Below are 13,153 nucleotides of genomic sequence, written 5' to 3'. Positions count from 1 at the left end.
GCTGCGGGAGCTTCGGTGGCCCGCGCTGCTGTCGCCGAGGCGACCGTCGCCGCCGAGAGGAGCCGCAGGTGCCGCCAGCGGCGCCCGCATCGCCCGCTCGGGGCTCCGGGCTGCGGTCGCTGCTCCTCTTGCCGGCTCTCTCGGGCGGGGCGCTGCGTCCCCGGAGTTGGCGGCTGAGACTGAAGGAACTACTGGCGAAGCGAGCATCCAAAAAGTCTAGCCTCTTCTCCTCACCTCCCACTCCAGGCACCACGTGACGGCTGCCGAGTTGGGGTGGGGGTGGCGGGCGGGGAAGGCTGGGACTGTCTTTCCACGTCCCCACCCCCCTCCTCTCGCCTCCCTCTCCAGTCTCCGCACCTCCCTAGGACAGGGAGGCCCCGGGAGAGCGTGTAGTTGTCCGAGGCTGGAGGAGGGGGGGAGCTCGGTGAAGCGGGAGAAGGGCGCAGCAGGTGCGTCGGGGACGGGCAGGGCGCTGACTGCGGGACCTGCGCTATGGGGCCGGCAGACTGCGCTCCGGAAGGGACCTCGGCGCTCCGGGGCTGCCCAGGGCCCGGCGGCTGGCGGGTCCGTTCCTCCCAGCTGGGTGGGAGCGCGCTCCAGTGCCCGCAAAGTTGCACACCTGCCGCCGCCCAGGCTGTTGCGCGCAGCTGCGCCCTCTTCCCCCGGAGTAGCCCCTGGGTCATCCCCAGGCTCGGCTGCAGCTGCGGCCGGGCGGGCGGGTGTGGCGGGCCCTGCCCGGACCGGCGCGCCAGCTCCAGGCAGCCCCCCTGTCCGCTGCCTCCGCGCCCCGCGGGAGGGTGCGGCGACGCTGCCCCCGGAGAGGGCCGCCCAGGACCACTGCCGCGACCTCCCACTAGGAAGCAGATTGGAATGGAGAAGGGAGTTGCTCTATCCCCTTCTCCCAAAGGGCCGGGAAGCTTCCTCCTGTTCTCAGATCCGTGGGCCATTGGAATACGCTCCCGCGTCCTCCCGGGGCTGCACCTCCCCAGCCCCGCACTCGCACTCGGTCCTGCTGCTCTGCTCCCTCCCCACCCCCATTCTTCCTCTCCGGCTCCAGAGACCCACCTAGAGAACCGCCGGGGATGCCGCGGGGCTGCGCCGGCCGCGTCCACCTCCCTCGCCGCGGAGCCTGCAGCAGGTGGCACGGGAGAGCCTCGGTGCCCCCGCCCCCAACCCCGCAGTTCCCACCCGCCCCCCAAATCCCTAGGGAGCACCCCTTTCTGTGGAAATAGTTTCAGAAGCGTTGCCGCTCTTCACCTTCTCGGCCACCTCCGGGAGGAGCTCTCGCAGGCCGGGACGCGGATCTTTCATTTCCCCATCCGGCAGGCAGAGCGGGCTGGAAACGGGCTTCCAGGACTTTCTTGTCATTCCTCTGCAGAGCAGTCCCTATCTCCCTCCGCTCCTCGCCTTCTGCACCCCCTCTTCCTTTCTCTTCTAGCCGGTTAACCCCTGGGGAGACTGAAATGCTTTGACCAGTACTCCTTTGCCGGCAGACTGGGATCTGACAACTGGCTGAATTACTATCTCGGGAGCGCGAGGGCCTGTTTATTTATTCCTTGGGCAATTCATCCTGGGAGCACCTGTGAGATCCCAACAACTACACTGGGCCAAAGGCTCCTTGAACAAGTTCCTTTAAGCCTTCCCGGGTTCGTTGTGATAGGACTTTTATTCAGAAATGAAACAAAAGAATTTTTAAAGGTCTGAAAGACAATGAATGACACGTTACATAATTTTCATTTAAGACAACAAAATTCAAATATAACAAATTGCACAAATTTACCCCATAACACTGATCATACAATAGTCTTTAAAGAAACAGGTGTGTACTAAAGTAATTATACAGTCTAAAAATATTTCTATTATGCCTAGTTTACAAAGCTCCTGTACAAAAACAATTATAAATAGTTCACAACTAGAAAAAATACACATAACTTTTAAAATAGAATGTATCCTTACATATAAACACTTTGTAGAAAAAGGATATTAAAAAGTAAGAATTTTTCATAGCACCAACCATTAATTTTTTTTAAAGTGAACATTGTAAATAGAAATTTGCTTTCATTCTAGATTGCCCAGATTTTAATAAAAAGAGCTGGAAAATAAAAATCAACCAAAATGTTCCGCATCATAGTGAAGGGAAGTAGAGGAGGATGTAAGGAAATTTTTGAAAAGATCTGCTATTGAAAATAGAATTAGGTCACTTCTGATACGCATCCCCACGGATCAGTGTCACACTTCAGTACTCTTTACACTTCTCAGTAGAAGCAGAATTATACTTATCACTAAGCCTGAATAGTTCTGGCAGCAATTTTGAAATTGCACTAGAATTAAAGTTTATATCAAATCAAGATTGGCAGTTGGAGATTATAATTAGCCTCTTTTTTTTGTTTGTTTTTTGTTTGTTTGTTTTTGCAGGCCCTGTTTTAGGTTTTCAGAGTGTACCCACAAACAATTTAAGCACTAGGATGATGAAGTGGACAAAAACTTTAGTTGGAATTTTAAAAAATATATTATCATCAACTTCTAAAAGACTTAGTACATCATTTCAAGAGCATGGCACGGATTCCATTTATTTATTTTTGCTACAAATATAATTTCTTTTCCAAAAAATTTACAACTTCTGTACAAATATTTTTAAAAAGTGCAAAATTAAGACTTCTGTATCATGGGTGTGTTTACTTTTAATCCTTATGAAACACAGCACATGGAATCTATCTTTATTGCTCTGTCAGAGAAGAAAGCTCCAGTGGGTTGCTTGCTGTGAACCTGAAATCGCAGGCTCTGGTATTGTAATAGTTTATTGTTGTCATCTCTACCTGCCCCTCCCAACCCTCCGTTTCTTAAGTGCTCCATTTCCAGCTCACTGAGGGGGGAAAAGTCCTTTATGCATCATTCGAACCCTGACTCGCACAGGAAGAGAAGCTATCATATAAGGAATCACTCAAAGATTCCAAATTGTCTATCCCAGGCCGGTCTGAGCTACTCAAAGATGCCTCTTCATTTTTTTCCTTTTCTTCCTTTCGTCCTTCAACCCTGTTCGGAGAGTTCTTCTCTTTTTCTAATAAAATCACAGTATTGCTGTTATATTTATTGAACGACTCCAGGGAAATTTTAGATAATCTATTCTCAGGATCCTCTTTTGTTTCTTCAACTTGTTTCAATTTCTGCAATGAAAAGAGGAAAATATTAGAAACATATTTCTTTGGAAATCAAGTTCTTCTATCCAATATTCAATTATTGTCTGTATAAAGTGCAGTTTAAAGGGATAGAGAGAAGCTACAAGTCTGTAACAAGCTTCTAGTATAATTAAATGTAATAATAAAGCCAATTTTAGGGATAAATTAAGACTTGAATCATTTTTCCTGAGATGAATAGGTCCCAATTTGCAAACCAGTTAAGTGCCATTTAGTTTCATTTTAAATGGATCCATTTGAAATTTGTTCAGGTAAAGTGCCTTATTTTTCTTAATCGAAGTTTCAGACTACTCCCATTTCTTACTAAATAGTATTAGTTATCCTGTTGCTAAGTATGGACAGGGGTTGAATTTCAGCCAGAAATTATGATTATATGTAAAAACAGAACAAACAAGCAAACAGAAATACATGATCCCTTAAATTGCCTAGAAATTTAAGTATATGTTAAACTCATCAGAAGCACTGCCATGTTTGTATTTGGTCCCTTTACCAGTCTTAAGATATTTGAAAGAGATTTCCAGGCCAGTGGGCATACTAGTAGATTCTAGAAGGCCCAAGGGCTTAAAATTCATGGTAATAGTCTGTACCTTAGTAACCACACCCCTCCAGGAGGTTCTAGTAACACCAGTTTAAACAGGGATATTTTTAGGACGTTATGGTAGTCTTTAGAACTTTATAAAACATGGCAGTCAGATTTAGTAATTATTGGAGGTTAACCCTATGAACATCACTATATTCAGCTGCTCAAGTGGCTCCTAAGGTCTGACGTAGGAGGAGAGACGGAGGTCCAGATGCCAAAAGCAACAGTGTGGAGGTGGCTGAGCTACTAACTCATTTCTCACCTTTTCCTCTTTCGGACAAAAATTCCACCCTAACCTAGGAAGAAGTACAGACAGGGTTCAGAGATGGTGACAACAGCTACCATTTACTAACCACCCAATCTGTAAAAGACACCGGACACATTTCATCTACAAGCCTTTCACAAACCTGCAAGTGCCACATCCCCATTTTAAGGAGGGAAACAAAGCTCAGAGTGACAGGGTCACTTGCCCAAGGTCACTAAGCAAGTGAAAGAGAACAGGCCTTCAATTCCGGTCTGGCTGGCGTCCATGTTCTCACGTAATAAAGGACGAGATGACCTGTATTTTTTCATTTTGCCACCCAAATATTCCACTTTAACTTGCCAACCCTTCTGTGCCACTGCTGTCCAAGGCTCTCACATGTGCCCTTTGTTTCCTCAGCCCATCCCCACATTGTCACGATGGACATACAGAGGCGAAATGAGAAAACTGCTTTCTGATTCAGGGGAAAACAGACACAGCCAATGACCATGACTCTTGCATGTTAAATACTTTATTTATTTTTTATTTGTTAAGTTGAATTTATTGGGATGATACTGGTTCACAAAACCATACAGGTTTCAATTGTCCAACTAAACAAAACATCGCCTGCACACTGCATCTTGTGACTATCGCCCCAAGCAAAGTTCATTTCCATCCCCATTATCCTACCTTTTGCCCAGGTCAGGCTCCCCCACACTTCCTTTCTCTCTGGCTATCACCACACTGTTGTCTTTCTAGGTATTATGTATATGTTTGGTTTTGGTTTTTTGGGGGCTCATTCCTTCACCCTTTTTCATTCAGTCCTCCAATCCTTCTCCCTCTGACAGCTGTCAGTTTATTCATGTATCCATGCCTCTCTTTCTATTTTGTCAGTTTATTTTGTTCATTAGATTCCACATATGAGTGAAATCATATGACACTTGTCTTTCCCTGACTGGTTTATTTAATTAGGCATAATAATCTCCAGGTCCACCCATCCTGTTGGAAAAGATAGGATTTTATTCTTTTTTATGACCACATAGTATTCCATGTGTAAATGTACCACAGCTTCTTTATCCAACAGTCTACTGATGGGCACTTGGGCTGTTTCCAGGTCTTGGCTATTGTAAATGATGCTGCAGTGAACATAGGGGTGCATATATTCTTTTGAATTACTGTTTTGGGTTTCTTAGAATATATTCCCAGAAGTGGAATTGCTGGTTCAAAAGGCAGTTCCATTAAACCAGCAATTCTACTTCTGGGAATATATTGAGGAATATATTTTAATTTTTTTATTTTTTTTTATTTTTTATTGATTTTTTACAGAGAGGAAGGGAGAGGGACAGAGAGCCAGAAACATCGATGAGAGAGAAACATCGACCAGCTGCCTCCTGCACATCTCCCACTGGGGATGTGCCCGCAACCCAGGTACATGCCCTTGACCGGAATCGAACCTGGGACCTTTCAGTCCGCAGGCCGAGGCTCTATCCACTGAGCCAAACCGGTTTTGGCATATATATATTTTAATTTTTTGAGGAAACTCCATACTGTTTCCACAGTGGCTGCACCAGTCTGCATTCCCACCAGCAGTATATGAGGGTTCCCTTTACTCTACATCCTCACCATCACTTGTTGTTTGTTGATTTATTGATGATAGCCATTCTGGCAGGTGTGAGGTGATATCTCATTGTAGTGATATCTCATTCTGGCAGCTGTGATTAGTGATGTTGAGCATTTTTTCATATGTCTATTGGCCATCTGTATGTCCTCTTTGGAGACATGTCTATCCAGGTCCTTTGCCATTTTTAAAATTGAATTGTTTATCTTCTTGATGTTGAATACTATAAGTTCTTTATATATTTAAAAAATTAATCCCTTACCAAATGTATCATTGTCAAATATGTTCTTTTGTTCTCCCAGTGAGTTCCCTTTTCATTTTGTTGATGTTTGTTTGTTTTTGCTGTGCAAAGCTTTTTAGTTTGATGAGGTTCCATTTTTTCCCCATGTTTTCTTGCCCCAGGAGATATATCGGTAAAAATATTGCTACCAGAGATGTCTGAGATTTTACTGCCTATGTTTAGTTTGAATTTGTTATGGTTTCACGACTTGCATTTAAGTCTTTTATCCATTTTGAGTTTATACTTTTTAAAATATATATTTTTTATTGATTTCAGAGAGGAAAGGAAAGGGAAAGAGATATAAACATCAATGATGAGAGGGAATCATTGATTGGCTGCCTCCCTCAAGCCCCCTACTAGAGGTCAAGCTGAAACCTGGGCATGATGTTGGCTGTAGGTTTGTCATATATGGCTTTTATTATGTTATGTTCCTCCATTCCCATTTTGCTAAGCATTTTATCATAAATGGGTGTTGGATTTCATCAAATGCTTTTTTCTCATCTATTGATATGATCATGTGATTTTTAAAAAAATATATATTTTATTGATTTTTCACAGAGAGGAAGGGAGAGAGTTAGAAACATCGATGAGAGAGAAACATCGACCAGCTGCCTCCTGCACATCCCCCACCAGGGATGTGCCCGCAACCCAGGTACATGCCCTTGACCGGAATCGAACCCGGGACCCCTCAGTCTGCAGGCCGACGCTCTATCCACCGAGCCAAACCGGTTTCGGCATGATCATGTGATTTTTGTCCTTCATTTTGTTTATGTGATGTATCACATTTATTGATCTGCAAATATTATGCCAACCTTGCCTTCCTGGAATAAATGCCACTTCGTCATAGTGTATGATCTTTTTAATGTGTTGCTGGATCCAGTCTGGTAATATTTTTTGAGAATTTTAGTATCTATGTGCATCAGGGATATTGGCCTATACTTTTCTTTCTCTGTAATGTCTTTATTTGGTTTTGGAATTAGGATAATGCTGGCTTTGTAAAAAGAACTTGGAAGTCTTCCCTCCTCTTGAAATTTTTGGAATAATTTGAGAAGAATATGTGTTAATTCTTCTTTAAATGTTTAGTAAAATTTGTCTGTGAAGCCATCTGGTCCAGGACTTATGTTTACTGGGAGTTTTTAAATTACTGCTTCAATTTCATTAGCTGAGATCAGTCTATCAGGTTTTCTGATTCTTCCTGATTCAGTTTGGGATGATTGTATTTTTGTATTTTCCTAGGTATATGTCCATTTCACCCAGGTTGTCCAATTTATTAGCATATAATTGTTCATAATATTTTTTTTACAATCTTTGTATTTCTGTGATGTTGTTTGTTATACCTCCCCTTTCATTTCTGATTTTACTTATTTGTGTCCTCTCTTTTTTTCTGATGAGTCTGGTTAAGGTTTCGTCAATCTTGTTTACTACCTTTTCAAGTAATCAGCTCTTAGCTTCAGTAATCTTTTTTTTTTTTTTTTTTAGTTTCTGTGTCATTTGTTTCTGCTCAGATCTTTATTATTTCCTTCCTTGTACTTACTCTGGGCTTCATATATTGTTCTTTTTCTAGTTCCTTTAGGTGTAGAGTTAGATTGTTTGAGATTTTTCTTGCTTCTTGAGGAAGGCCTGTAGTGCTATGAACTTCCCTCGCAGGACTGTTTTTGATGTGGTCTATGGATTTTGGGTTGTTGGTATGTTCATTTTCATTTGTTTCCAATAATTTTTTATTTCTTCCTTGACCTCATTGTTAACCCATTCATTGTTTAATAACATGCTAGTTAACCTCTGTATGTTTAAATGTTTTTCAGGGTTTTTGTTTGTTTGTTTGTTTTTTGTTTTTTGGTTTTTTAACTGTAGTTGGTTTCTGGTTTTACTAGGTGTACTGGTTAATAATGTGGATTTTTTTCAATAGATGGAGTTACACATATGTTGATATATATGCGATTTGATATGTATGCTATTTTATTGTATTGACAAAAGCTTCAAAACTTCATATGTCAAATTTTCTGAAGGTGTTAACATCATAGACATTTTCACACTTAAAAATGTCGAATTTCATGCCCCCAAAAAGTGCATTTCCGGGAAGTTTTAATTCATTACTTTATTTTGAAGAAAAGTGCTACTGAATACTTTGGGAAGCCTATGATGAACATGCTCCATCTCAAAATACTTGTGAACGCTGGTTTAAATGCTTTAAAAGTGGTGATTTCGATGTGAATAACAAAGACGTCCAGGTCAACCAAAAAAGTTTGAAGACCAACCATTAGAAGCATTATTGAATGAAGATGCATGTCAAACTCAAAAACAACTTGCAGAAAGATTAAACGTTGCTCAGCAAACAATTTCTGATCATTTACAAGCTATGTGAAAAATTTTAAAGGAAGGAATATGGGTGCCACATCAACTGAATGAAAGACAAATGGAAAACCGAAAAGTCATCAGTAAAATGTTGCTTCAACGGCATGAAAGAAAGTCTTTTTTGCATCGAATTGTGACATGCGATGAAAAGTGGATTTATTTTGAGAATCCCAAACGCATAAAATCATGGGTTGATCCAGGTCAACCACCACCAATGACTGCAAGGCCAAGTCGCTTCGGAAAGAAGACAATGCTCTGCGTATGGTGGGATCAGGAAGGTGTGGTGTATTATGAGCTTACAGTGGTTCTCAACCTGTGGGTCGTGACCCGTGAAAATACATCCTGCATATCAGATATTTACATTACGATTCATAACAGTAGCAAAATTACAGTTATGAAGTAGCAACGAAAATAATTTTATGGTTGGGGTCACCACAACATGAGGAACTGTAGTAAAGGGTCGTGGCATTAGGAAGGTTGAGAACCACGAGGTGAAACGGTTAATACTGATCCCTACTGACAACAATCAATTTGAACCACGCTTTGATCGTAAAACCAATAGAATGGGCCAGAAGACACAGCAAAGTAATTTTGCTTCATGATGACGCACTATCACACATTCAAAACCAGTTAAAAACATGTTAAAAGATCTTGCCTGGGAAGTATTAACCCACCCGCTGTATTCACCAGACCTTGCTCCTTCAGATTACCACTTGTTCCGATCGATGGCACACACACTTTCTGAGCAGCACTTCAAAACGTAGGAAGAAGTGGAAAATTGGGTCTCTGAATGATTTGCCTCAAAACAAGAAAAATTCTATTGGGATGGTATCCACAAATTACTTGAAAGATGGGGGAAATGTGTAGGTAGCAATGGACATTTTTTGAATAAAGCACTTTTGATGTTTCTCTTGAAATCATCATGTTTTCTTTGATTACAAAATCTGCTATTATTAACCAGTACACCTAGTATATCATTGCGTTTAAAGAATATGCTTGATATGATTTCAATCTTCTTGAATTTCTTAAGACTTATTTTGTGTCCTAACATGTGATCTATCTTTGCTCATATCCCATGTGCACTTGAGAAGAATGTATATTCTGCTGCTTTGGGGTGAAATGTTCTGAAAATATCAATTTAAACCATCCAATCCAATGTGTTGTTTAAGATTGTTGTTGTCTTGTAGATTTTTTAAAAATTTATTTGAGAGAGAGAGAGAGGGGGGGGGGGAAACATCAATCTCCTGTTCCATCCATCTATGCATTCACTCATTGATTCTAATATGTGTCCTGACAGGGGATTGGATCTGCAACCTTGGTAATGGGGATGACACTCTAACCAACTGAACTACCCTGGCAAGGGCTCCTTGTTTATTTCTGTCTGGATGATCTATCCAATGATGACAATGGGTTGTTAAAATCCCCTACTATGACTGTATTGCTTGCTGTCAGCCTCCCCATTAATGTCCACCAAGATTTTAAAAGTACATTTAGGTGCTCCTATGTTGGGTGCACATATGTTTACCATGTTTACCAGGGTTATATTCTCTTGTTGGATCAATCCCTTTAGTATTATGTAGTGATATTCTTTGTCTCCTGTAATGGCCTTTGTTTTAAAGTCTATTTTGTCAATGTAAGTATTGCTACACCTCTTTTTTTTTCCATTTCCATTGACATGAAATATTTTTTATATCCCTTCACTCTCAGTCTGCGTGGAACTTTTGTTCTGAGGTGGGTCTCTTAGAGACAGCATATACCTGGGTCATGTTTTCTAATCCATTCAGCTATCCTATTCCTTTTGTTTAGACCATTTATCTGTTTATATTAAAGGTTCTTATTGATAGGTACTTATTTATTGCCATTTTATTTTTTATATAATCACAGGTTAAATATTTAATGAAAAGAGAATTGAAAAAGGTACGGAAGTGGATGCTTCAATATTCCAAGAGCAGGCTCAGAGTTTCTCTCTCTGCTATGGAAAATGACGTAATTCTATGAGAATACTTGAAAAATCATCCTTGAAGTGGTGCTTATCTTATTATACTATCAGCGTGCAGGTGCATGGCTTACAGAGCTAATTTTCAGTGTCAGGTGGCTACCTTGCAACCATAGGTGGGCTGAGGAATAGATTCCTAGCTGATTATGGAAGAGTGGCTCCAGAGTTAGGATTAACTCTATGCAAGTCCCTATTCATGTCACATCAATTTTTGGGCTTTTTAAACAAAGAATTATATAGTACAATACTAAAATACATTGAGAAAGTTGGAAGTACTTTGATTATACTCAATGTGGGTAAATAAAGGGCATTCAATATGATTTTCTCCTCACCTGAATATCTTCCCACTTTTTCTTCATTCAAGAACCACAAGCATTTTCCCTGACTATTTCTGGTCAGTGTGGATCTCAAATTTATTCAATAAACATTTATTAGAAATTCTACAATGAGGCAGGTGAAAGGTTTTGAAACTGAGTATATAAAACTGAATAAAATCACATCTTGTGGAGGCAAGTTGGGCCCTGGAGGCAGACAGACTTGAGCCTGAATCTCACTCAGGTTTTCCCTTTCATGGGCTGGGTCAGTGCCCAGGAGCATGCTTCCTCAGGTGTAAATGGTGAGAAGACACACCCGTATTTCAGGATTGACATATTAGAAATACAATACCCTAAGGTCCTGACACATAGTAATAGATACTCAATAGTACAATAAAGAAATAATAGTAGGACAGAGTTCTTATTCTAGAACAGTGATTCTCAAACTGTGTTCCCCAGGCCAACAACAGTATAACTTCAGAGCTTGTTAGAAATGCAAATTTCTAACCCCACCCAGATTTCCTACATCAGAAATGCTAAGGCTCAGCCAAATTTTAACAAGCTCATCAGGTGATTCTCAAACATGTTAAAATTTGAGAATCACTAGCCTAAAAGAATTTGTAGTCTTGGAAAGGATGTGAAAAGTATAACAATGTATTAGGTAGAGATGAGGAAAGAGATGTAGTTATCATTAAAACACTCGCTGCCTATTGGACACAAAGCATGCATCATGCTTTCTAAATGCTTTATGCTTGGAGGTTTGTTTCTTCAATTAATTATAGCAATATTATTCAATTAAATATAGCACCTACATTGGCCAGGAAGGTGATGGAAATAGGCTGTAAGAAAAATCACATGGTCTTCCCAGTATTTTTTTTTTCAGTTTTGAAGAAAGGTGATTACAACAAGAGTTCTTTATTCCCCCTATGTTTCTGATCTGGGCACTACCGGGGGCACTTACTGCACTCGCCAGTGAACCGAGACCGGCAGATTCTCTCTGAGAACTCTAGCACACCAGGACAATGGCTGTCAAGATGCAACTCTAGTCTCGGGCATCAAGAGTTCTTATAGTAAAAAAAAATATTTCTGTACTCATCTCTCTCCTGCACAAGAGTGACAATGAGGGCCAACTGGCAGTCAGCCTCAGTGTTGGGGAGCGATAGGGAGTGGTGAGGACTGTGGTCAGCCCATGAGCAGGTGCCTAGTTTAAAGGGAGGAGCAGCTAGAGGTAAACACTGTGGGATATTGTGAGTTCAGTTCAAAACTATCACAACAAAATGAGTCATAATCTCTTTGCTGGTGGAGTCTCTTGCCTTCAATTTGTAAAAAAATGCAACATCTGTGAAGTGCAATAAAACAAGATATTCCTGTACTTAAATTTAGCTTATAGCTGCTGTCCAGAAACGTGGGTCCTTATCTTTTGATTTTAAAGTGATGCCATAAATCTAGAACAGTATTCGCTTATATTTACAATCTTTGATTTTTAATTATTTGTTTATCTATATAATAAAAGCCTAAGCTACTGTTATGGTGGAACGACCACAATGACCGGTTGCTATGATGCACACAGATCACCAGGGGGCAGACGTCAACGCAGGAGCTCAGCCCTGGTGGTCAGTGTGCTTCCATAGTGGGAGCGCCGCTCAGCCAGAAGCCAGGCTCACAGCTGGCAAGTGCAATGGAGGTAGCAGGAGCCTCTCCTGCCTCTGCGGCAGCACTAACGAGCAGTGAGCTGAGTGGTAAGGAGCAGTGAGCAGGCGGGCAGTAAGGAGCTAGGGGTCCTGGACTGCGAGAGAGATGTCCACCTGCTGGCTTAGGGGAGCGGGCCTAAGACAGCAGCCGGATATCCCCTGAGGGGTTCTGGACTGTGAGAAGGCGCAGGCCAGGTTGAGGAATCCCCCAGCCCAGTGCCGAGGCTCTAATATTAAGATAAAAATGAAACAATAATAACAAAAAAACCCTACTATTTAAGCCAAATTGGAATTTTGCATTGTATTGACTTTTGAGCTAGAGATCATATTTTATATTTCTTGTTTGTGTCCTACCAGACCCCCTGCCAGATTTTTCCCTAAATGCCTACCCCAGTGATTTTCAACTTGTGTGCTGCAAGAATTTTTAAAACATGCAACACCTGACTATCTTATATAATAAAGAGGTAATATGCAAATTTACCATCATGCCCTTGCACAAGATGGCCGCCACCATGTGGCCGCAAGATGGCCACCCCCATGTGGCCACAAGATGGCTGGCAGAGGAGGGCAGTTGTGGGCGCTCAGGCCAGCAGGGGAGGGCATTTGGGGTGGACCAGACCTGCAGGGGAGGGCAGTTAGGGGGGACCAGGCTGGCAGGGGAGGGCAGTTAGGGGTGACCTGGTCGGCAGGGGAGGGCAGTTAGGGGCAATTGGGCCAGCAGGGGAGCAGTTAGGTGTTGATCAGGCTGGCAGGGGAGTGGTTAGGGGGTGATCGGGCTGGTAGGCGGTAGCGGTTAGGGGCAATCAGGCAGGCAGGCAGGCGAGCAGTTGGGAGCCAGCAGTCCTGGATTGTGAGAGGGATGTCCGACTGCCGGTTTAGGGCCAATC

The 13,153-nt window shown here is 42.2% G+C and overlaps 2 protein-coding genes and 1 non-coding gene across 3 annotated transcripts in view; all 3 read right to left on the bottom strand.

Moving 5' to 3' along the window:
• The window catches only part of LYPD1 (LY6/PLAUR domain containing 1), a 36,906-nt gene extending 36,685 nt beyond the window's left edge, over window positions 1–221 (bottom strand). The window contains exon 1 of the mRNA XM_070423104.1: window positions 21–221. Within this exon, the coding sequence (XP_070279205.1) occupies window positions 21–207 (187 nt within the window). The 5' untranslated portion in view covers window positions 208–221. The remainder of the gene's footprint in view (window positions 1–20) is intronic.
• A 1,435-nt stretch (window positions 222–1,656) lies between these two features.
• NCKAP5 (NCK associated protein 5) overlaps window positions 1,657–13,153 on the bottom strand; it is an 873,870-nt gene continuing 862,373 nt past the window's right edge. Inside the window, 1 exon segment of the mRNA XM_070423100.1 lies at window positions 1,657–3,164. Within this exon segment, the coding sequence (XP_070279201.1) occupies window positions 2,883–3,164 (282 nt within the window). The 3' untranslated portion in view covers window positions 1,657–2,882.
• On the bottom strand, window positions 11,500–11,628 carry LOC139015887 (small nucleolar RNA SNORA3/SNORA45 family). The gene has a single exon (XR_011472537.1). It is a non-coding gene; the product is annotated as a small nucleolar RNA SNORA3/SNORA45 family (small nucleolar RNA).

The sequence above is a fragment of the Myotis yumanensis genome, unplaced genomic scaffold, assembly GCF_028538775.1.
Source record: "Myotis yumanensis isolate MYYU_CA2020_CCGP unplaced genomic scaffold, mMyoYum1.0.hap1 SCAF_8, whole genome shotgun sequence".
Taxonomy (NCBI): Eukaryota; Metazoa; Chordata; class Mammalia; order Chiroptera; family Vespertilionidae; genus Myotis; species Myotis yumanensis.
Note: the sequence above shows the minus strand (reverse complement) of the source record. Positions and strands in the feature narration are given on the sequence as shown.